Consider the following 27,172-nt stretch of genomic DNA (forward strand, 5'->3'; position numbering starts at 1 on the left):
CTTATCATGCAAAACCTATATTGATGAATAGCCTCTTCAAATGTTAAATAATGCATTAAAACTCCATTTCGTTTCATTTACTGGTTTACACTAGGTTTTAAGTTTTTTCTGGGGTTGGGTTTTTTTTTTTTTTTGGGGGGGGGGGGGGTTGTGTGTGTGTGGGGTGGTGGTTTTTTGGGGGGTAGGGTAATATTGTATGGGATTTGGGGGGGGGGTAAGTTGTGTTTATTTGCAATTTTTTTCTTTCTCTGAGCTACATAATATAGTCCCATATACACACATTTCAATGGTAAGTGATGCCGTAACCAACTGAAAAACGCCATAAACAGCTATGGAGAAAGGGGAGGGTAATGTAGTATGTGTTTTACATATAAAGAGCACTTGGGATTACAGTTATTGGGCTAACTACCTCCGCTATGCCATGATTTTTTATTTTTTTTTATTTACGATTTCTGTGGCACTTTTGGAAGTGTGACAATCAGGGTATTTTCCTACAATATTCAACGAATTACTGCAACTTAAAAAGGACTTACACTGCATGTAAAATTTTATTAAAATTATATTCAGTACTGGGGCTGGGATGTTCGTTATAAATTCAAACCAAATACAAATAATGGTCACATCAATATATAAAGCTGGATTATTTCATGAATAGATTATTATCTAAAAAAATAAGGATTAAATTTTAAGCCACTAATTATTTTTTATTTTAATAATATTTTCTCTTCTGGTTTCTTTTTTTTTTTCTTTTTTCTTTTTTTTTCTTTTTTTCTTTCTTTCTTTTTTCTTTTCTGTTGAGAAGCTATTAATTTCCCAAAATGTCGTCGGACAATAAAACACGGATTTTTAAAGAGTGTATTATGATTTTCTTTCAAAGTAAATGTTGCGAACGATACTGTTTGGGGCCGTGATTCAGTTGATCCGCTATCGGCTTTTAGCCTCGCCCACTTTACGGAAATGACCAATCTGATTGGCTGTTGTGTAGCGCCAGGTGACTCTAATTGGTTGCATTTATTTATTAAGTTCAGGTAACACCTTTCTAAGTGTGGACACGCATGGCCGAGCTGGGATCAATGTCGTAGGGCGGCCGCCGAGCATTTTACACTCAGAAGAACCAGCAAGAGAGAAATATCACTATTCAAAGAAGGAACAGGGACTGCACTTGTAGCCTATAAGCCTCGCTACCTGTCCTGAGTGACCGCATAAGCCTGGGCTCGTAGTTGTTACTCGGTGATAAATAAAAATATAACAAAAATCAGCGGGAGACGATCCGAGTCTTTTTTGGTAAACCTATCAACTCCTGACGTCGAGCGATAAACAGCAGCTGACAGCCAACTGTCACATTCTTGTACTGTGTCATTCGGTTTGCAAGACATTTGTTATCAAAGACACAGATATATTGTGCTCTGGTCATTTAAAAAAAAAAAATTAACATGACTGTCTTAAGTCAAGGAGATTACTTCTGCTAAGGAGACTTTTAAAAAAATATTTTTGAAAGAAGACTCAACTTGTGTGGATTCTTTTTTCTTTCTTTTAAAATCTATGGATGACATTAAGAAAACAGCAAAGATGTCGCCAGAAGCGGAAGACATACTCAAGGAGAGAGTCCATTCCGAAAGTGAATGTTCGGAGTCGGCGTCTGACAGTGAGGTTAAGGTTTGTGTGGACGACAAACAGACGACAGACGTACGCACAGACAGCAGATCCGTCGAGAGGGCTATGGAGACACGTGAACGATTGCCGTCCCTCGAGGGCGAACCCAAACCAGTGAGACATCTCCCCAGACCGTCCTTTCTTATCACTGACATTCTGGGTTCGCGAGGGGCCGAGTGTTGCAGCCGCCTGTCCCCCTCTGGGGGGCTCAAGCAAATAAACTTTATGAACATGAGCAGTGATCTTTTCAGTGACAGGTCTCGGCCACCCATCAGCTCCAAAGACATTGATGTGGATTCGAATTGTGCGGAGGGTATGTATATGTAGACACAGGCAAAATGTAAAATAAAAAAGCTATTATTATGCAGCAATTGATGTTAATTATAAACAACTGGGGATTTTATGGTTGTTTTATATATAAACTGTTATTTTAGTAAAACTACTTTCATGAAAATCGTGTTTTACAAAAGGATGTTTACTAATAATAAACGTAATGAAAATAAATTGTCATTTAAACAGATTTGTGTTAAATCAATATCTTAATAGAGAATTTTGTGTTAAAACAAGTTATGATTGCTAGACAAATAATTTTTATATTAATGAAAAACAAGTATATTTTACATATTTTAAATTGCATCATGATAATATTGATACTAATAGCAACAACAAAATAGCAACATATTGATAATTATATTAATAATAATAATAATAATAATAATAATAATATTAATATTAATCATAATCATGATAAGATTATCATTATCATCATCATCATCATTATTAATAATAGTAGTAGTAGTAGTAGCAGTAGTAGTAGCAGTAGTAGCAGTAGCAGTAGCAGTAGCAGTAGTAGTAGCAATAGTAGTAGTAGTAGTAGTAGTAGTAGTAGTAGTAGTAGTAGTAGTAGTAGTAGTAGTAGTAGCAGTAGTAGTAGTAATCGTCACAATAAATATCACAATTATTATAATAATATTCATAATGTCAATAATTAATACATATTTTACATGAAAATAAACTTAACACTTTGTACATATATATTTGGCAAATATAAAATAAAATGAATACGTGTTTTATAAAATGTTTAAGTAATTACACTACTTACAGATTTACTGTTTAAATATCTTATCCTCACAAACCTGCAATAGTTTACGATTTGCTTATTACAACTATTATTTGCATACGAAAACTACAACTTCAGAGTTTTAAAACTGACCTGATATATATAAAGTGTTTCTCGAATACTTTTCTTTAAAATATAATGTGATATTTTAGCATAAAACATGAAGCTTTTTTTATAAAATTAAATTAATAAATTTAAATTCATATTCTTAATAATTATCTCTAATTCTGGCAAACATTTCAATTAGTAACCACACAATGTTTATTGTAAATATTGCATATTATATATTGTAATACTACAATTCCAATTTATTAATAATTGACATTATTTTTTTGTAATTATAACTGAGATTCAAGCACGCTCACAATATGGAGTTCAAGACATAGATTAATAACATACAGTTATTTAAAGAGAAGTCGATATAAAAGTTTAACAATTTGACACATACTTACATTCATTGAAGATTCAAGCATGTCTATCATTGGTACATCCTCCTAGGAAAACACAGGGGGATGGTGATGATACAAAGGCTACAAATTTGTTTTAAAGAAACAACTAGTAAAAATTAATTAAAAAACAACAGAAATTTAAACAAATATATATCAAAATGAATAATATTAAATTGTAGTAAGTAAATTTCAAATTAAATCCAAAGAGGAAGATTATTTGCTTCAGGCCTAAATATGAAAAGAAAATGAGTCGCAGGTAGATGGGGCTGCCAAAAACAAATTAGACTTTAACCACATCTGAAGTCCTAGAGGTACCCAGTTCAGCAACACTCTGTTCACATTTTAAATACATTCAAAGGTAAAAGGCTAAAATCAGTTAAAATTAAAGTAATATAGATTCAGGCACAGATCCAGGGAGAGGGCTAAGTGTGTATGACCCCAGTGAAATCTGAAATTCTCCACAATATGCACTATTTAGTAAATGAATACAATGACTTTAATGGTGTAATATCTTCGTCGGCTTAGTGTTTTGGGGGAGTATTGCCATATGTTTGAATACTGCAGTTTCCCTTTTTAAACACTGTACACCATCCTGAATAGTGTATGTGCCCTTTTTAAACGTTGAACCCTCTCCCTGGAAAAAAAACCCCTGCATTCATCCCTGAGGTTAAATTAAAAATGGTTTAACATTTCATCAAAGAGCTAGCTACACACGCACACGCACACACACACACACTAACGCACACACACACTAACGCACAGACGCACTAACACTAACACACACATACACACACATACACGCACACACAATCTCTCTCTCTCTCTCTCTCTCTCTCTCTCTCTCTCTCTCTCTCTCTCTCTCTCTCTCTCTCACACACACACACACACACACACACTGACAGTAACACTAACACACAAGGTTGGAGTCGGTACTGTGAATCGATCCCAGTTTCTGCCAAATCTGATGACATAACCAGACCAGCGAGCTCAGGTATCGCTGTACATTGAGCACGTTTCATTTAACTGTATGTATGTATTAATAGGTTTGTCATTCGGGCTAATCATACTTATCAGTACAGTTATGATCAGTAGTTTGATTCCTACAGGGTGTATCAGTAAAATCGGTATAGAACCGAGCATACCGATTTGGACGGAGGCCGTGGTTTACATTACATGTTATTGTCGGAGTGTGACAAGGCGATATAGCCCTGACAAAAGTCGCTATTAACACAACTCTCCAAGCGAAAGCAACGCGTAATAGTCGCCCTCATGAAAGTCACGTATAATTGAAATTCTATAGATCGTGTGTCTGTATCCGAAAAAAAATTAATAAGAAGAAGATACATATAAAACAACAATAAAAAAGATAGTAAAAATAAACAGACAAATGTATGAATGAAAAACAAAAATTAAAAAAATTAAAATAAACTAATTGAAATAAATACAAGTAAATGTAAATAGAAATAAATCACAACAATAAAAATATCGTAAAAATAAATAGACAAATGCATAAATGGAAAAATAAAAATAAACTAATTGAAATAAATATATGTATATAAATAGAAATAAATTAAAATGTATACATATTTCAGTTAAGTAAGTAAGTAAAATATACAAATGGATATAAATATAACAATAATAATGTGTTATACATAGAAATACAATTTAATAGTAATTTATTACACAAATATATTTGTATTGTTTTTGTATCACTTTGGGTTAGGAAAAGAAAGTCGATCTGTTATAAAAAAAAAAAAAAAAGTTTATTTTGTTTAACGACACCGCTAGAACACATTGATTTATTACTCATCGGCTATTGGATGTTAAACATTTAGTAATTTTGACAAGTAGTCATATAGTGTAGTCATATAGTGTAGTCATATAGTGGAAATCCGCTACATTCTTCCATTAGTAGCGAGGGATCTTTTTTAGATGCACCATCAGACAGACAAGATGGCACATACCACGGCATTTGATATACCAGTCGGGGTGCACTGGCTGGAACGAGAAATAGCCCAATGGGCCCACCGACGGGGTCGATTCGAAACCCACCGCGCATCAAGCGAACGCTGGGCTGCGTCCCTCCACCTCCATCTGTTATAGGAAGGAAGGAAATGTTTTATTTAACGACACACTCAACACATGTTATTTACGGTTATATGGCGTCGGACATATGCTTAAGGACCAAACATATATTGAGAGAGGAAACCCGCTGTCGACACTTCATTGGCTACTCTTTTCGATTAGCAGCAAGTGATCTATATGCACCATCCGACAGACAGAATAGTACATATCACGGCCTTTGTTACACCAGTTGTGGAGCACTGGCTGAAGCGAGAAATAGCCCAGTGGGTCCATCGACGGGAATCGATCCTAGATCGATCGCACATAGATCTGTTATAGTATAAAACATAAAAGATTGGAACAGAGTAGGAAAAGAAAGAGAAAATATAATAAATACCATAAGTAAATAAATAAATATTTAAATGAATTAATGAATGAATAAATAAATAAATAAATAAATAAATAAATAAATAAATAAATATTTAAATAAAATAAAAATAAAATTTAACTAATAAATAAAAATTAATAATAATAATAATAATAATAATAATAATAATAATAATAAATAATAATGAAATAAAAGTAAAAGTAAAATTATATGAATAGCAAAAAAAGCAAAAAAAACTTTAAAAATTTCGTTTCGGAATTTGTCCACGAGAAGAAAAAAAAAAGTCTAACAGATTGGCCTCCGGACAGATGCAGAATGATCTGAAATATGCATGAAACGTCATCACGAACTGCCGAGTTTACTACGTACGTACTCTGTGGCTCGTTTACCGGTCAGTCCGCAATGTCGTCTGCCACTCTGGGATCACCTTCTGTTCCAATTAGCTCCGACAGTTTGCGTTTATTGCTAATTAGGTAAGTAACCGAGTGGGAGAGTTAAATAATAAATATTGTATGAAGCAATCTGTCGGGTCTATAAAACAGGAGTGAGGAACAAAGACCACCAATTTCCCTTACAAACTGGAGCGGCAATAAAGAAAATACTTCTTGTACAACGCAAACAATACTGATATTACAATACTGCTTTCTAAACTACATACTTGAAGGGTAAGATGTCAAAAATGAGAAAAACGCCAATTTTAAAATTTGTCTGTTACGTATTTTTTTTTAAAGAAATTGAATATGATCACCTGAGAAGTGTCCAATACATATGTGTCAGTCCAAATATGGCTCTACTGCATATCAATTATCATACTTGGAGACTGCAGTCATTTGCAGAAACAATTTCTTATTACTGTTTTTTAAACTTGTTATTGGAGGATGTCTGCAAATGGAAATAAAATCAGTTATAACATTTGCCTGTTTAAGAATGATGTAAATAGCAAGTCGTGCAAAATTAATAAAATAATACATACAATTATTTCAGTAAAAGTATGATTCCACTGTGTATATATCTATGATAGTTGAAAACTCGCACCAGTTTGTAGCACTGACAAGTTATAATCTAACTTAATTCATTGACCGTAAAACTGCTACGTGACTCATTAAAAATATCTCTTGCATTTTATAAAAAAATTGTTATATATATCCTTTATATTTTGCAAAAAGAAGAAATTAAAAACAAAACAAGACAAAAAAAGCAAACATTAATATTGTTTACTACTTGTTACGACGGATATTGTTGTATATTAAATTAGCGACAAAGTTAAGGCCATCGGTTATTAATAATCATATAACGGTATGCCGTGTAGTTATCTGTATAATTAAATTACATTAAATCGTGCATTATTATCACATTGTTATATTACGAAGACAGTTTACTCTTTGTTATGAAAACAAAATCTGTCAATGGTGCTGACAGCATTTCCCATATGAGATTCAACTCGCGTAATGCAACCTATCATCACGATCGTTCCATCAAATAGCACGTTATAATTAAAGCCGAGAAAGGGATTATAAAGTCAGCAGAGGGATCACATATACGGATTCAGAAACATCCGAGTCTTTTTTAGTAATTTAAGACCACTTCAACATTTTGCAGACAATCGCATCTGCATTTATATTCCAACCAATACTGAAAAGTTAAACGTTTGTGTTATTTAAAAACGCCACTACAGCACATTGATTTATTAATCATCGGCTATTGGATATCAAACATTTGGTAATTCTGACATAGTCTTAGAGGGGAAACCAGCCAAATTTTTCTATTAGTAGCAAAGAATATTTCATTTGCACCATCACACATACCACAGTCGTGATGCACTGGTTCGAACGAGAAATAGCCCAATGGGTCCACTGACGTGGATCGATCCGAAACCGGCCGCACATCAGTCGAGCGCCTTACCACTGTCGGGAATAGCTAATATAATATTACATACAATAAATACTGTTATATATTATTGCCAATCAGACCTGCGGCTGTTTTTACATTACTATTTCACGCTTCACCTCAAACTAGGAACTGGAAGTCTGATTTAGTGCATGGAACTACATACCTATAGTATAAGTATAGCAGAATGGAATGGGTGCACTGTTAATCTAATATCAAATATAATAAACTGCATTTTAAACATTTTTACCTCAAACAGAACATCAAATTTTATTTTAAATCATATCAGGAATACTACTAACTACACAATTATTTTAATTCAATACACCCTGTGATCGCCTATGTAAGTCCATGCATATATATATATATATATATATATATATATATATATATATATACAAATTTTATATAGTTTCATCTGGGCAAAATATGTAAGCAATTTTATTTCATCTAGTACCACTGTGACCTCCGATTTTTTTCTGGTTCACCTTAAGGGTGAGGGATGGTAGTATTTATATCCGTGGTGTTTATGTCGACTTATACGCTGCAGGTAGGAGTTTTAGCCACATATGTTACTGTTGTCGTCTATGGGATTTGATTTGGTAGTATACACCTTAAATGAAGAATTGGAGTCTTTTTATGTGATACTTGGCCAATATCCCATAAGTATTTAAAACAGATATAGGTATACTATACGAATATAGGTTTACAGTCTAAACGTCACTGTCAAACCGTTTTAAACGTTTTTTTTCTTCATAGCTAATCCACGTTTTGACAACCGGGAGATTTTGACATATAGTGGCGGATTTTCGCACGGATCGTATCGTGAACTGCCACCCGAGACAAAACATTCAACTCAAGTCGGCACTTCTAAGCCGTGGAATGAATTCTGCTCGGTAATCCAAACCGGTGACAACTATTTTGTGTTCGGTGTTTACCGGGTGTTAACGGAAATGATATTAAACGATTCTTTTGCAATTCGTGTACTTCGCCGAGCATTTAAAAAAAAATAGGATACGTAAAGAAGACAGGGCTAGGAATGTCATTTAAATCTGTCCACTGACGCCCGTTGACAGCTAGACAAGCCGAACAGTAAGATAATACGATCTATTAACGTTGCGATTTTATTGTCGGACGCTTGAGATGGACTAAACGAAACAGAAACATGATTCTGGCGAAGATTTTTTTAATGGCAAGCGAAGATTTACTCGGCATAGGTCTATGATTTGAGCAGTTATCATAAATGTCACAGACATCAGAAAACAAATTTGTATAGATTTGTAAGTTTGTAAAGGTCTCTAAAAGGCAACGCGATTTTACACCTAGATAAAATAAAGTTCGTTACAATGTACAGATTCCACGGGTTAAATCCCAGAAGTCCCTTTCGTAAGTACAGGGCGATTGCCCCTTGACATTCAATAGCGATTCCAATACATAAAATGTACTGCGATGCCCCAGATAAAATACATGTATTCTTCAGAGAAACTATAATGATTCCACAAATTTAGCAGGATGTGCTGTCATTTCCAAAACACCTGGGCTGAGTTCAGCGATAGCGAGAACCGATAACGTTCGCTAATGATTTGATAGCTTTAAAATTTGGTCACTCAGTTTAACGTGTAGCTAATGTATATATATATGTTTTGGAAATGACAGCACATCCTGCTAAATTTGTGGAATATACATACCGATTCCCTTAATAAAATATATCGATTCATTATGATACACTATGCATAGTGATGTCCCTACACAAAACACAATGACTACCTTAAATAACACACGGTCATTCCTTCTAGATTAAAACAGTTCTCACCTTAAACAATGAGAGACAAAAAAGGAGAGGCCAGAGCAATTCTCCAGGATAAAACAATGATTCCCAAATATAAAAACTCCCAAAACGATTCCCTTGTAGAAAAGCTTAGCGATTCCCCTCGATAGTGTATACTCTATATAAAGCCAGTCATTTCCCTAAATAAGACACATTGTTTCGCTTAGATAAACAAAACCCCACTCAATGATTGTCTTGAATAAATCACATCAATTCCCTTGCATAAAACAGAGTTTCCTATAGATTAATCGACCTAGACTAATATCACAGGCAGAGGTCATGGCAGACATGTCCGAACCTTGTAAGAATGTTGGCATGTAAAGGAATATTTGGAGTTGGTGTAAACCAAAGATTCAGGACACGGTAATATAGGGTCCTTCTACAACTAGACAAAAGAGACAATTACAAACTAAAAACGACAATGTTTTCATATTTTTGATAGGTTCGGCTCTGGATCCTGCCCAAGTGTTACAAATAACAAATACTAACCTTGGCTTTACTAAGCTCTTCTTGGGCAATCAAAATGTAAGTGAACAAAAAAGAAAACAAGAATAGAATAATATAAATAATTTTGGGTATATTTTTGCCTTCAGATGACACGGACGAGCACGAGGACGGCGACGACAGCACGTCGTCGATGATGATGAAGACTAAGAAGCCGAGAAAAGCTAGGACGGCCTTCACCGACCATCAACTGAGCTGTCTGGAGAAGAACTTCGAGCGTCAGAAGTATCTCAGTGTCCAGGACAGGATGGAACTGGCGGCCAAGCTTAACCTCACAGACACCCAGGTGAAAACCTGGTACCAAAACAGAAGGTGAGTTATTGTGTTAAAACATCACAGACAGGAAAACCTGGTACCAAAACAGAAGGTGAGTTATTGTTTTATAACATCGCAGACAAGTAAAGCTGGTACCAAAAGAGAAGGAGAGTGATTGTGTTAAAACATCACGGACAGGAAAACCTGGTACCAAAATAACTTCCAGAACAAAACACTCTCTATACCCTTATCAGCCCCCCCCCCCCTCTTCCCTCCGCTCTCTTTCCCTCCCCCCCCCTCTCTCTCTCTCTCTCTCTCTCTCTCTCTCTCTCTCTCTCTCTCTCTCTCTCTCTCTCTCTCTCTATATATATATATATATATATATATATATATATATATATATATATATATATATATATCTTTCTCTCTCTCTCTCTCTCAAACACAATTATTGCATTTGTAAATAGTTATTAATTTTATACTTCAATTTCTGTTCATATAACTGTAATAATAAAACGAAATTTCTACGAGTACTAATACATCTTCCAAAGGTTTAGTGCATTTCCTAATGGAATCACAAAAATTAAGAAAAGATGGAAAGAAACCAATTCAAAACCTACTTCCAATTTCATCAACAGTGGTTGTTACTTTCTGAATGTTGCACAAAATAATGTTTTTTAAAGTGTGTATATTTGTCTGTATTATTATATACATTGTCACCCGCAACGCTAAAAAAATATATACGTCTTCTGGCTCAGGAGATGCATATTGAAATTAGAATCGGCATCCTTTGATGACATATTTTCTTTCCATCTTTGTTTTTGAATCTTGGTACCCATTCGTTGTTTTCAAATTTAATTTAAATCTAAGATTGATTTTAATTTAATGTAATTTAACTAAATTAGATTTGAAATTATTTTATTTTATTTTATTTATAATTTTTATTTTAATTTCATTTTAATTTTATTTTATTTCATTTAAAATTCAATTCAGTTCAAAGTAGTTCAATTCAATTAAATTGAAACTAATCTCGTCATTGCAAAATTGAGGGAGTAATTAATAAGTAAAGTGCTAAATTTTAATTATATCTGTAACAAAATTAAAATTAAATTGCTGTTATTTTAGCATTTGAAACTATCAGAATTAAAATTAAAATAAAACTGAAACAAACATTTGAAATGAGTAAATTAGAAAACTAGTCTAAACCCTTCAATTAAGCGTTGTAGAATGCTTACGTCGTGCATGTTCATTAATCCAATCCATTATGTGATTATGACATTTTAAACAGCAAATAAATACATTTTTAACAAGTAAAAATAAATCCTGAAATCAAATAAGATGAACAAGCAAATTGTAATAACACAATTTATAATTAATGCAATGTGAACAGTTGAATCACGTGAAATAACTACATACAGAGTTTAAACGGTATACGTCGATCTACTAAGATGACAGGAATTATCAGATATGGTTGGGATGAAGAAACAGGGCTTCTCGAATTTTTATAAAATCCAGTAGCCATGGGATCAGTGATTTTTAAAAATGTACTAGCCATGAATAAAAATTTACTAGCCCTACTTTAGTTTACTTTAATACAATTTTACTAAATAATAGTAATAATCAGACATGTCACCTAAAGACGGAACTAGAACTTGACACATTAACAGTGGGGAATTGGGTTGAGGGCAGGATATTCATATTTACAAAATAGACTTCAAATGCAACATTTGACCAAACAAAATTCACCAGCCGTCGGGCATGGCAATAGTAGCTACATACTAGCCCAGCATTGAATATCACTTGTCATGGGAGTGGAGCTGCCATAATCTAGAAGCCCTGAGACAAATAAATTACTTTTCATGAAGGGAGCTATAATGAATGTTCACATACACTGTGATTATCGATATAGTTTTATTTTGTGCATATTTGACAGGTTTTCGCAAAGGGAGAGGATGGCATTTGATAAGTAGTTTTTTTTTAAGATATCTTAATGTACCTGCAATATATAGAAATATTTTTCTGTGGCAGGAGGGAAATGGAAAACTGTATTTACATTCAAATCCTAACACCCAATATTATCATTTTTAAAACAGCTTTTGAAGTGAGAAATGGAAATCAAAAGAAAATATTTGGCTTAACTCACAGTGCAAAATAAAAGTGTATTTCTTCAAATCATAAACTAGCAATGGTTTGTATTGCTATTAGCTTTAATGGTGGTAGTTAATAAACACATTGTATTCATCATGTTTTGTCTATTCGCATAGAGATTACAACAATATATTAACACTTGGTATGTAATAATGTCCTATTGTGTATTGCGGTATTTTTGTTTTATGTGTGTGTGTGTTTTATTATTTTAAATAATAAAAAGTCGATTTAAGTTGAATGGAAAAAACCGCATGCGAAGAAAACTAACTATGTCGATTTTTATTATGCATACTTATTGTTAAGTTTAATCATTTTAATTCTTAAAAGTCTTCAATTTATGGACCAGGCTGTAAACCTTGAGTTCGCGAAATCCAAGCAGGAGATTACGCTCGGACAATTTTGAGCATTTGACATTGTGTTGTAGGATAATCCGGGTCACAGAGCATTCAGCGAAATCCGTTTTCGTGAAAGGAAAATGAACTCGAGTACCCTATCTGTATTTGTAATAAAGAAAAACCCAAGTCCTTTCCACCACTTTCCATAAGAATGTACAATTGTCTTCAGTTATCAGCGCTTTATGGGCGAAGTAATTCACACCTCGATATCGAAGGAGAGAGCTCTTCACCTGTGGAGGTTATTTTCTGAAGAGGTTTCCTCCATTGAGCCTCGAGTCAATCTTAAAGTCAACTAATAATACTGCTCGACGAACAAATGTCAAATAGAATTGAATGAACTCTCGGTGCATAGACTGGTGGAAATGCGTTTATTGAATGTTAAAATAAGCTGTGTTCAACACTGAACGTATTGAATGGCGCACTATATTGTTGCTTGTTAGCTGGTATTGGCTGAAGCGGGTCCCGAGTTTGTTGATTAAGTCTCGAACAAAATGCAATAGCACAACTAACCTACAGATGTCAGAACCCTGGCTTCAATAGCCGCGGCAGGGACAAACGATTTTCACTATGATCGCATATATTATACATACATTAGCAAGCGTATACTTGTCTCTTTTTTTTACACTGAAACGATTGTATTAGGTATCAATAATAGGTCAAATTCTTTTTCTTATTACAATTTATTTTTCTCCTTTTTTTCTTTTTACTCTCTTCTTTTTAATTTGTATTTCAGGTTTTTGTTTTAGATTTGTTAGAGGTTTTTTTTTTTTTAGACTGTTAGGGCAGAATTTACAAAACCTGTTTATATTTTTCACGCGTGTAACTACATATATGTACAATGCTTAAACAGAAAAATAGGCTTCGTAAATTTCGCCATTAATGTTTAATTCACCTGTGAAGTGATTTAATATGAAAGTGTAGTGAAACGTAAAGAGTTCGGTGTGTAATTTAATTTTGTTATATTTCACAGAACCAAGTGGAAGAGGCAGACGGCTGTTGGCTTGGAATTGTTGGCAGAGGCGGGAAACTATGCCGCTGTACAGCGCATGCTCCAGAGCAACCCATACTGGTTCACGTATCACCCACAGGCAGCAAGCATTCTATCCAATCTCGATGCATTTTACTTCCGTCACGGAGACAGTGCTCTTGCGCAAGCGCAGCGTCCAATTTTACCCAGAATGTTTATCCATGGACTCCAACAACACGTGAGCCAACTTCCGCCTCCTACAGGCGGCGTTGTATACCCAGAAAACAGAGGTTGATAAAATGATGAGAGGAAACAGAAGAACTGCAAATTATCTAAGCTGTAATGCTTTTTTTGTAAAAGGACGAAAGTACTACAGAGAGAGAAAAACACTCATGTCTGACAGTGACAAGACGATAAACTTGACTTCAGAAACTGAAGTGGATTGCGTGAGACTTGCATTATGCATATACAAAGTGCTACAATAAAGATGTTTTGCAAAGGTAATGTTGCTGATGTTGGGTGCAGTGCATCTGTTTAAAAGGCCTCCTTGCTCAGCGGCGAGATGGTCCATGATGCATCGGTTACTATAGTAACCAGACAAAGTGATTTTGTTCTACATAATTATTATAGTATTACCAATTGCAATTGTTTTGGTGTTGTAAATGCAATGGAATCTAAATAGCGTTTCATAATGTACGCTATTTAGTCGATGTTTCAAATGTTGATGGGCACAGAATTTGATTAGTTGTTTAATAGCAATAATGTTAGCGTCTAACCTACAGGAGACAGTGTTTGAAAAACAATATGAATGTGGTGAAGATTTTACCTTGAAGAATGTTTGTCAAGAACATTATGCTTGTCACAGAATCTTCTTGGTGCAGTTTGCAATCATTTATTCACAAATGATTTGTCCAAATTGGCGTAGCCTGGGTGTGTGTGTGGGGATGGGGGGGGGGGGGGGGCGGGGGGCATTGGGGCCATGCTAATCCCAACCACATCTCGTGTTTTCCCCTACCACCTTTTTATATTTGCCTGTCGCCCCATAACCACTTGTAGACATTGCGGGTGCCCGTCCCCCAGTGTGCGGTTACCCCCAATAGAAACGCCTCGCTATTTCAATCATTGTACATAATATGCAAAATTCTAACTCGCTGGTCAATGTAAACAGTACGGTGGTAAAACATTAATATTGAATGATTTCGTCAAAACCTTTTTTTTATTGATCACTGAATGTCTCAGTGTTAATAAATAATAAACGTGTAGAAATGCAACCCACTGACAATTGTGGGAAAAAGATTAGTAATGTAATGAAACTTGGAGGTTTAAACTTCTTAATGTGAAAAACATTCTGAAGGACGTAGAATTTTCCAAGGAAAGTTTGTAGATTAATGCTCAATAACGAACATTATAAAAACAAAAGTATCCCATCGGACAAAGTCAGGGGTTAGACTTTATGTTGAAGAACCATCTTAGTTTTTAGTGCCCAAAATGAGGGAAAAGATGTTGCAAAACAAACCATTGTCATCACTTTCCGCAACAATGCGCACTTGTTTTCAGTTATTGACACATTTCAGTAGTTTGATATTCAATGTCACGATTAGATATTGTATGATTATTGCTTGTAACATTTTCACGAGTTGTTTCGTAGATCTTGGTGATTGGTCTCAATGTCCCTGTCTAATGACATATCTAGACATTTCTATGGCATCCGTTTCTTTAACGGTGGACTGAAATTAATCATATATTCGACTTCTTCATCTCATTCTTCTTCTTCTTCTTCTTCTTTTCTTTCTTCTTCTACTACTATTACTACTTTTACTGCTGCTAATGTTACTACTACTACTACTACTACTACTACTACTACTACTACTACTACTACTACTACTACTACTACTACTACTACTACTACTACTACTACTACTTCTACTCCTACTTATTTTTCTTGTGTTTCTCCTCTTCTTTTTTTCTTTCTTCATTTTGCTCATTGAAAGACACGACTGAATGTTTACTCCAGTTACGCTTATTACGTAAATCGTATAATACTTGTATATTTCCATTACTGACACATATCTGCTATGTCAAACAGTTTGTAAACAAAGATAAAAGAAGTTAACTTAACCAAAGTTATTGAAAGATACATTTATACAATTATCTTTTGAAGGGTGTGATTTTTCTTTATTCAGTATGTAATTGGTCAAGCGACGTTATTTCATTCTAGTTGTATGTTTTTGTATTCTTTTTATTTCGCGGGTGGGTGGGGTGGGTGGGGTGGTAGGTGGGCATGGGTCATATTGGAATTCTGTTGTTAAATATGAAATCATTACAGAGATATTTGAACTCGTGTAACAAACATATCTAAAAGTTGCTTATGTTGAGCCACAAACCACACTGTCATAAGTTCATGTTATTTTATTTTATTGTTTTAATAAAAGATATTCTTATGTTCATGATTGTTTTCGCCTTATTTTAATCATACACTAGAGTGGGAATGAGTTTGTGGATGTTTTAAAATGTCATTTGAAGTCTTTGCGGACAAAGCGTTCTATTATTTGTCAAAACTGTTGTTTTGACATATCAAAACAAGGAATAGCCCTTGACATTATTTAAGGCGTTGATATGTAAGTTACAAAGAACATCTGATTATTGCCAAACATTTGTTTTGTTTATCGATAACACTAGAGCACATTGATTAACTAATCATCGGCAATTGGATGTCAAACATTTGGTAATTCTGACACATAGTATTCAGAGGAAACCTGTTACATTTTATCGATTGGTTGTACGGGATCTTTTATATGCCCTTTTCCACAGACAGGACTCCACGTACCACAGCATTTAATATATAAATCGCATGGCACTGGTTGGGACGAGAATATCCCAATAAGTCCGACGACGTGGTTCGATCCTGCGACTCGAGTACACCAGGCGAGCGAATTACCGACTGATCCAAAATCACGTCCCAACATTAGGTTGAAAAAAAAAGAAGAAATGTTTTATTTAACGACGCACTTAACACATTTTATTTACGGTTATATGGCGTCAGACATCTGGTTAAGGACCACACAGATATTGAGAGAGAAATCCCGCTGTCGCCACTTCATGGGCTACTCTTTTCGATTAGCAGCAAGGGATCTTTTATATACACCATCCCACATACAGGATAGTACATACCACGGCCTTTGTTACACCAGTTGTGGAGCACTGGTTCAACATTAGTTTGAAGTAATCACATAATCGCACAGAGTGAAACGACTGCAGTTTGCATTAAAGCTATATTACAGGTTGCAATCGTTTTAAACTGATGCCAAATCAATGTGTTAAATGGAGGTTGCACGTTTTACTTTAGAAGACGAACACACCTGAATGAGATGTTGTTAAAGGGGGACTGAAAATATTGAGTAAGATGTGAACTTAAAAATAAATAGTATTAGAAAATTATATTTCAACATTTATTAAACTTTTTTTTTTATCAGCAGCGTATGTTTAAAGTCGAATTAAGTAGCGCACATGAAGGAAATGTAGAATATGACGTCACACAAGAATAAAACATGGCGCTGTCAAAGGGGTTGTTTTGGAACTATTTGGTTGAATATTATTTCATACTCTATGGAAAAGAAAAGATTACAAAACATGAAAAACAGACAGAAAATAAAATGTGTACAGTTATGAAAATCTTTGAATTAGCTTTGCAGTTTGGTACCAACGATATGTTTGTGGTTTTGAAATATTTTGCGGGTCACTTTCAATCTAATTAAAATTAGCTACACTATTACATGTGGATCTAAAGACAGCCAGTTGGTGCTCATGTCCACCAATCAAAACCTTACTTGCAGAATCCTGCCAGTGATTTAAAACTAACAACACTGCGTAGTCCCCAATGTCCAGGTAACATTTCGTCTGTAAATTATAATTTAAATATTGACCAATCACACTTCGCCTTTTATAACGTTATTTGGGAGCATACAAATTCTAAAAATATCGGGCGAGTCTATTTTAGTTGCCGCAGTACAGCGAACCATACCAATACGTACGGGGTGGGTTATCAGTCTTCAATTTTATATTAAAAATTATTTATTTATTTATAAAATTAAAAAAACAACTAAATCAGTCTTCAGTTTTACATTACAAATTATTTATTTTATAAAATAAAACATGTTTTAAGGCATTCGTAATTCATTCGAAACTTGTAGTATACCCTCAGGATAATTCGGAATGTTTTCAAATTATTTTTAAATCACTGGCAGGATTCTGCAAGTAAGGTTTTGATTGGTGGACATGAGCTCCAACTGGCTGTCTTTAGATCCACATGTAATAGTGGAGCTAATTTTAATTAGATTGGGTCACTTTGAATGTTTTATAATGCTCAAGAATGCCAAATGTATTCCGCTCTAATTCTCTGTCGCTCTTTAATAATATTATAGATGACTGTTGTGTTCACAATAGATATTAAGCATATGTTAGGCTAAAGTTACGGTAAGAAAAATATTAGTTCACACGGATATTATAGGGTTTTGGATATTTACTCCTGAGGGGGTGGACAAATCATTTTGAGTAGAGTCCCAGTTGGATACTAACATTTCAAAATCTGGTATCCCACCTGAGAATTTAGTATCACACTTAAATGAAATTCATAAATAATATCGTAACAAACTTGAACGACACTGTTCTCGTTCCCAGTCTACACCGCAATCAAAATCGCGTAATTCGTGAAATTCGCAATCAAACAGATTCGGCAAAAAGATTTGCTGCATCTATTTTTGAGTAATACTGACATAAATTAATATTTAGCAGTAATCTGAAAGTGTTTCTGACATTACTAATGATAAATCTACCTATATCAATTTTCTGCAGATGTGGAATCAATATCTCAAATAAAATTTGAAGGGAGGAAACATCCAATAAAAACAATAGCGTGTTAGCGGTTCCCAGTCCATTGTTATGTCGCTATTGCTCCAGTGTAGCATTAGACTGGGTACGAGTTTGGGGAGATATTGTTACGGCATAGCATTAGACTGGGTACAAGCTTGAAAATACTGTTACTTAACTTCACCAGGAAATGATGACTTTCATTGTTTCAGTGAAAATTAAAACGCAGGATTAAAAAAACAAACAGAAAACCCCCCACATTATATGGTATCCTGGTGGGACACTGGCTTCTTGAGGTCTGGTATCCAAAATTAAATTCTGGTATCCCGGGGATATCGGGATACCGTCAATCTCAAACACTGTACCCAGAAACAATTTTAAAAAGTATTGTTTGTTTTTTCTACCCGGAGAAGACTCCATATTACATTGTCAATATTCCTTTTACTGCCCCTCTCTCCCCCACCCCCCCCCCACCCCGCCTGTCTCTCTCTCTCTCTCTCTCTCTCTCTCTCTCTCTCTCTCTCTCTCTCTCTCTCTCTCTCTCTCTCTCTCTCTCTCTCTCTCTCTCTCTCTCTCTCTCTCTCTCTCTCTCTCTCTCTCTCTCTCTCTCTCTCTCTCACAACCACACACACACATCCACTATATTAGGCTAGGTATAGAAAAGAAGTCAGTTCTCTTGGTTGCAAAACTTTACATTCCATTGGCTTTGGTAGACAGTTGTGATCTTTAAAGCAATAAATGTATGTACAATTAAATGATCTTGTTTTACAAAGTTTCTAATAGTACAGTGTATATAAATTGATATTATCTATTATAACTGCATTAGGTATGTTCCAGAAGAGATCAAATGAGGGAGGCTATTTTAATATACCTTCCACCAACAAAATAACATCACATGTAAACCAATTATGTTTGATGAGGTGGCAGACCCACCAAGCGTAACTGTGTCTCCCACCCCCACCACTAGCACCTACACCCCCAAATGATTAATTCAATATCAACCCTTACATAATAAAGACTATATTGTATGCCAGCGAAGAATGACGTGGTGTATTTCACGATTAAATATGATCATACAAATGCACGTCTCCGCGTCGTTAGACAACATAACTGTTGAAAACCTCTCTACCTTGAAATGAATAGCGCAGTTGGTTTTGTAATGTTGTAGAAAAAATCCACAAGAGTCCGCCACTGTACAATGGAAACTCGGCTGCTGTTGGATGATGGTCACTAACCGTGTGATGAGACGTCGTGTATGTTTAAAAGGTACTTCCTGTAAAGAGATAATCTTCAAAATGCCCGTGTGCAGATCGATAATCACCATCAGATGGACATTTGGCGATCTGTCGAGCGAGAAAATATGGAAATGATACTTCCGATAGTATAGATAGGTTGTCAATACGGAGTCATCGGTTGGTTTTTAATGGTGGTTAATAAATGAAAAACATAACAAAACTGAAATATAGCCAGAACTATGCGATGCGCGGCGAGGTGTGAAGTTATTCATACGCTAGTTTGATGGGCAAAAAACACCCCAACGTGTGTGCTGACATTCATACGCGCAAACGATAATATTATGTTGGTTGAACTGACACTAATTTTTGTGTAGAGTTATTGGGGAGGCTAAGGCTGGTGTTTTGGGTGATTTAGTACTCTATGAAATTACTTGCTTTGTATAGTGTCAGATAGTTCAAAGTGGACATAAAAACGATCGTCGTTTTAATTAAATCCTACTGCGGTATCCGACTAATCTCTAGCATAACAAAAAACGGCATAATCTGAGCTAGAATTTGATAAAACACTGTTTTTAAAGTCTCTCTCTAAGAAAATAGCTTTATGATTTCTATTTTTTTTCTTCTTTTTTTCTTTCTTTTTTTATCTGTTTTATTGTTTCTTTCTTTTTCTTTTTCTTTCTTTCTTCTTTTCTTTTTTTTTTTTCTTGTTTTTTTTTTTTGTATACAGTGTTTACGGAAGTTTCTTATACTACAAATATGTGAAAGGTAGTTGTGGTAAATTTGGAATATATTCCAAAGAAAAAACCGAATATTTTAATACTTATTTTCATTATAAGCCTATTTCAGTAAATATACTGTCAAAATGGGCCTGAAATGTTCACACGACAATAATAATTTTAATAGATTGAAAAATTAAAGGGTTCAAACCGAAAATGATTTTGTCGTCCAGTTTCTATTAAAAGCAGAGCGGCGCTCAAACAAATATATATTGTATCATAATAAAAAATGCTCAAAATATTTGCTAGCCTTAAATTAATTTTGTGGAATACGTAAGTTATAGTTTTTCAAGAAAAAAAGGTTGTTATATTTAGCTTTAAAACGGCTGTTTCTTTCTTCTTTCTTTTTTCTTTTTTGTTCTTTTATTTTGGGGGGGGGGTGATGGTGGGGGTGGTGGGACATATTCTCTTCTGTCCTACGCTATACATTTATATGATGTCACTGGTAGCACACGCTCATCAAGTTGTGAAAGGAAAAGAACAGAAATGTCGAATTGACCAAAGAAAGTCAAAAGCTTCGCTTATAATAATATTCAATATCACGAATACACACACACACACACACACACACACACACACACACACACACACAGAAACACACACATACACACACACAGAAACACACACACACACACACACAGACAGAGAAACACACACACGCACATACACACACAGACAGAAACCCACACCCACACACACACACACACACACACACACACACACACACACACAGACACAGAAACACACATACACACAGAAACACACACACACGCACATACACACACACAGACAGAAACACACACACACACACACACACACACTTAGTCCCCACCTTCGATTACTCACTGTGTTCACTGGGGCCGGACGAGTTGGAGACAGTCGGCTTATCACGGTTATCAACGCGCCCGCCCTATTCGACTGGCTATGTAGTCATATTTTTAAAACACCACCTTCACGTTGATCCTACATAAATATAGCTGAAATTTGCTTCATTAGTGTTGGTGCGCTTTTATAAAATAATAACCCTGAAAAGAAAAATGAACTAGAAACTAGTTTCGACACAGAAGTTTAATATTTGCTTACGGCAAATATATTAACTGACATTATAGATACACTGTCATACTCTTCTTTTTTTTCTTCTTTTTTTCTTTTTTAATTCATACCTAACATAACATTCAGTGAAGAGATTTGTTTGGGTTAAAATCGGAGGCGGGTTCTAGTCAGTCGGTAGCGAGCTCGCCTGATCTTCTTAAAGTTTGATCGCATCAAACCCTCAGGGGACCCATTCTCTGACTGGGGTTTCCTCCGTCCCAACCAGTGCCCTACGACTGGTATATAAAAGGATGTGGTATTTATGCTGCTCTGTATATGGGGAAATGCTGCTAATGAAAAAAGTAGTCTTTATGTCAAATCACCTTATATTTTACATCCAATAGCCGACGATGAATAAATCAATGTACTCTAAAAAAACAAAAACATGCTACTAATGGAAACATTTAGCGGGTTTCCTCTCTAAGACTATATGTCAAAATTACTAAATGTTTGACATCCGATGGTCAATAACTAAACGTGCTCTAGTGATGTATTTAATATTACACACACAAAATAGCCGTAATGTCGAAGTTGCTGAGGTGTTAATAATAAACAAATATTAGTTACGTGTCCTTGGTGCTTGGCAAACGCAAATTTAACCCAAACCCCGCAAATACATCTTTGTCAAGGTTGCACAGCACTATTCACGCGTGTGTGTATTTGAATGAAGTATCTATCAGCATAATACACAGAAACACGTAACTGCCATTTTAGTGCAATTACTTGGTAACTGATATGCAAAAACAAAATACTGGTTGACCACAAATATTGTTGTGTTACCATCAATCCCTTAAGTCAGAGCATCGCTTCGTTTTATGGGGAGGGAGGTAGCTCAGTGGTACAGCGCTCGCTTGATGCGCGATCGATCTAGGATCGATTCCCGTCGTTGGGCCCATTAGGATATTTCTCGTTCCGCCAGTGCTCCACAGCTGGTGTAACAAAGGCCGTGGTATGTACTATCCTGTCTGTGGGATAGTGCATATAAAAGATCCCTTGCTGCTAATCGAAAAGAGTAGTCCATGGAGTGGCGACAGCGGGTTTTCTCTCTCAGCATCTGTGTGGTCCTTAACCATATGTCTGACGCCATATAACCGTAAATAAAATTTGTTGAGTGCGTCATTAAATAAAATATTCCCTACCTTTCTTCCTTCCTTCGCTTCGTTTTGCTATTAATTAAGTGGCCGCATACCACAAAGACATTTGATATTATTTAGTAATAAAAATAACAAACAACTACAGATCACTGGGTAATTTAAATGCTTTAGACGTCATCATGCTTAGAACAGATGTTTAACGACACCCCAGCACGAAAAATACATCGGCTACTGGGTGCAAATTACATATAATAAAGGCAAAACATTATGTGATGATCAACATCAATATAAAAATGCTACTGTTAAATTAAAATACAGTGTAAAGAACTGTGCCATCAAAGACAGGAAGGAAATGTTTTATTTATCGACACACTCAACACATTTTATTTAAGGTTATATGGCGTCGGACATAATCATAGTTAAGGACCATACAGATATTGAGGGAGGAAACCCGCTGTCGCCACTTCATGCGCTACTCTTATCGACTAGCAGCAAGGGATATTTTATATGCACCATTCCATATGCAGGATAGCACATACCACGGCCTTTGATATACCAGTCGTGGTGCACTGGCTGGAGCGAGGTCATCAAAGACAGATACAGAAAGGCATTTCTGTAGTTTTAAATTAATAAATGAAGACCTATTGCCTAAACCGGACTATATTACTAACGGTAAGGTTGTGTAGTGCCTCAAAGTATACTCGACTACATCGAAAACGCATCACGCAATTGTCAGTTGAAATTCCTATAAAAATACACAATATATTCACTTTTTTGACTATTTATTGCCGACCATAATTCTTTCAGTTATACAAAATCAGTTATATATTGTCTACGGTCATTATTTCAGTTATACAACATCAGTTATATATTGCCCACCATAATTCTTTCAGTTATACAAAATTAGTTATATATTGTCTATCATAATTCTTTCAGTTATACAAAATCAGTTATATATTGCTAATTATAATTCTTTCAGTTATACAAAATCAGTTATATATTGTCTATCATAATTCTTTCAGTTATACAAAATCAGTTATATATTGCCCACCATAATTCTTTCATTTATGCAACATCAGTTATATATTGCCCACCATAATTCTTTCAGTTATACAACATCAGTTATATACTGCCCACCATAATTCTTTCAGTTATACAAAGTCAGTTATATATTGCCTACCATAATTCTTTCAGTTATATAAAATCAGTTATATATTGCCTACCATAATTCGTCAGTTATACAAAATTAGTTATATATTGCTAATTGTAATTCTTTCAGATATACAAAATCAGTTAAATGTTGGTGTTTTTCTTTTCATATCTTTTTTACAACAACAAATATAACTGGTGCATTATCAATGGAGTTCGGTATATATTACTAATGATACGGTGAATGGTTGTGTGGTGCGTCAAAGTAATTTAAAAATGTTTTCGCAAACTGCCTGTTTAACATGAGAATGCGCTCGCGGGATGACCTCGGCAATGTAATGTTTCGTTGCACACGGAGTGTCGTCTTTCTAACTACCTATCAGCACAACCCGTCTAGACGCCACGTCGTGGCTCCTTTTTAATTCTGTGAACCAGAAAAACACTGTACGACAATACCTGGATTGACTTTTGAACCAAACACGCAATCTGAACCAACCCGAAGTCGAAAAAAAATAATAAAAGCAGTGACATAAACTTTGTTATTTCATTATAGGTAAGCGAGGATTTAGCGGTGAACCAACCGATGTCGAAAAAAGAACAAAAAAGACAAACAAACAAAACAAAACAAAACCCCCATAAACACCAATAACACAAACTTTGTTATTTCATTATAAGCAAAGAAATGTTTTATTTAACGACGCACTCAATACATTTTATTTACGGTTATATGGCGTCAGACATGGTTAAGGACAACACAGATTCTAAGAGGAAACCCGCTGTCGCCACTACATGGGCTACTCTTCCGATTAGCAGCAAGGGTTCTTTTATTTGCACTTCCCACAGGCAGGATAGCACAAACCATGGCCTTTGTTGAACCAGTTATGGATCACTGGTCGGTGCAAGTGGTTTACACCTACCTATTGAGCCTTGCGGAGCACTCACTCAGGGTTTGGAGTCGGTATCTGGATTAAAAAATCCCATACCTCGACTGGAATCCGAACCCAGTACCTACCAGCCTGTAGACCGATGGCCTGCCACGACGCCACCAAGGCCGGTTTTCATTATAAGCATACCCGGATTTTAAGGTGAGCGTGGTTTCAAATGGTACGACCCCTCTCCCTCCTACTCCATCCTTATACTCACTGCTTATTTTCTCAGGATCTTATATTTGCTGTCAAATCCAATGCCATTACCGTACGTAATTGTTGAACAGTCCTCCTAAGACTCCCATTCCCACGGATCTCCTTATACCCCCCCCCCCCCCCCCCCCCCCCCCCCCCCCCCCCCCCCCCCCCCCCCCCCCCCCCCAAAAAAGGAAAGCCCTGGCCAACTGTTATTACATTAGTCTTATATATTGATACTTACTTTCAACCTTCCATTGGCTACATTTTCAAAATTTCTGAATCCACTACCGATTCTTAGCATTATATCTATGAATCTAGCACTGGGTTTCTTCAACTAGTTTTACACTGTGCCATAAAATAAAATGTCCAAACATAATATCGAGTGGCCTAATCTGCTATTCTGGGGCCTAATTCACTATACCCTCGCAAATTTGCGATCTCGCAGTGCAATGCTTAAAGACTTTGTTGTCTAACAGAGCCTAAGAGACCTTTGTGAATTAGGTCCCTGAATTATAATAGATGCGATATCTGGCATATACTAAATTGTGTTAGTTACTTTCTAAAGATGCAACTAGTAGGCCTAGTAGGCCTAGTATCAATAATTTGGTTCTAGATTTTTATTTTGTCAAAAGATATTTCTAAACACTGTGTCTGTGTCATAATTACTAAATTTACCGGCCTCGGTGGCATCGTGGTTAAGCCATCGGTCTACAGGCTGGTAGGTATTGGGTTCGGATCCTAGTCGAGGCATGAGATTTTTAATCCAGATACCGACTCAAAACCCTGAGTGAGTGCTCCGCAAGGCTCAGTGGGTAGGTGTAAACCACTTGCACCGACCAGTGATCCATAACTGGTTCACAAAGGCCATGGTTTGTGCTATCCTGCCTGTGGGAAGCGCAAATAAAAGATCCCTCGCTGCCTGTCGTAAAAGAGTAGCCTATGTGGCGACAGCGGGTTTCCTTTAAAAAACAGTGTCAGCATGACCATATGTTTGACGACTAATAGCCGATGATAAGATAAAAAATCAATGTGCTCTAGTGGCGTCGTTAAATAAAAAAAAACCTTACTTTTTAATTACTAAATCAGTTCAAACATACATCTCTTAATTCCGTAATAACACAATACACGCCCAAACAGTAGTCATACATTACCTGTTTGAAAGAATAAAAAAACTTTTTCCTAATTATCATTATTTTGGCATAGAAATATCATTATTTGTTATATTTTACACCTTTACGATCTTTCACCACAATTAATATGAACTATAATTTAAATACAACAATTACAATAAAGTATCATTTAAATGCAATTCAGAAAAAGGATCACAATATTATAAAAAAAACACAAAAAAACTAGTCATCTGTTGGTTGAACGATGCGGCGTGGTCGTTAATTCTCGCCGATAGTCGCCAATCTCCGCATCCGTCTTGATATTATCGCCGTTGATTTACGAGCGCGAACAAAGCCAGTTGAGGATTTATCGCCATCGAATGAAGGGATACCTCTGATCCGCCACTAACTCTAAACGATTTTCTAAGAGATACACCAAATCTGTCACGGATCACAACAACCCGTCCTTCTCGACCCGTTGTCGGCTTTGGTCCCAGACAAGGAGCAGGTAACTCTATCTCTATCGACGTCACTAAATGGATGAGCTCACTAGGCCGACTGAAACGAAGCCCAGCAATTAGATAAACCTTTATGGACAGAAGTCGCAGGCGCTGACAGTTTAGTGGGCGTGTCCTTGTCTAAGTATATATCCCGATCTGGAAGTTAAACAGTCAAACCATATGGATGAAGCGGATGCAGTCGCAAGCTATGGAAGCAAGCCATCCATTAGGGCAAATCCTCGAGACCATATGGTCATTAACGATACTGATTAGCATTTACAAATATGGGTTTCTAAAAGGTAATTTCTCCAAGCGTCTTTTATCGCTGATATCTCGGTACCAGAATTGAGGCCTAAATCTTCGTATTTAAATATCGCTTCCTCACAAGGTGCAACGAAATACCTGTTAAACAAACATGTGGCGCTTCGTCTTTGTTCGTCATTGTTCGTTATTGTTCGACATTGTTTGAAAGACTGTGAGGATGAGTTCTCCGTGTTGCCATCTGGTTAGAATGTATAATTAGATGGTGAAATATTAAAATCTGGCCACAATGGCGTTGTGGTCAGGCC

At 35.7% G+C, this 27,172-nt stretch overlaps 1 protein-coding gene across 1 annotated transcript; it reads left to right on the plus strand.

Moving 5' to 3' along the window:
* The first annotated feature begins 304 nt into the window (after positions 1-304).
* Positions 305-16,103, plus strand: LOC121382650 (barH-like 1 homeobox protein). Its single transcript, XM_041512182.1, has 3 exons — positions 305-1,966; positions 9,983-10,205; positions 13,662-16,103. Exons 1-3 carry the CDS (start codon positions 1,543-1,545, stop codon positions 13,951-13,953), a joined length of 939 nt encoding a protein of 312 aa, XP_041368116.1. The 5' UTR covers positions 305-1,542; the 3' UTR covers positions 13,954-16,103.
* The last annotated feature ends 11,069 nt before the right edge of the window (positions 16,104-27,172 follow it).

This window comes from Gigantopelta aegis, chromosome 10, assembly GCF_016097555.1.
Source record: "Gigantopelta aegis isolate Gae_Host chromosome 10, Gae_host_genome, whole genome shotgun sequence".
Taxonomy (NCBI): Eukaryota; Metazoa; Mollusca; class Gastropoda; order Neomphalida; family Peltospiridae; genus Gigantopelta; species Gigantopelta aegis.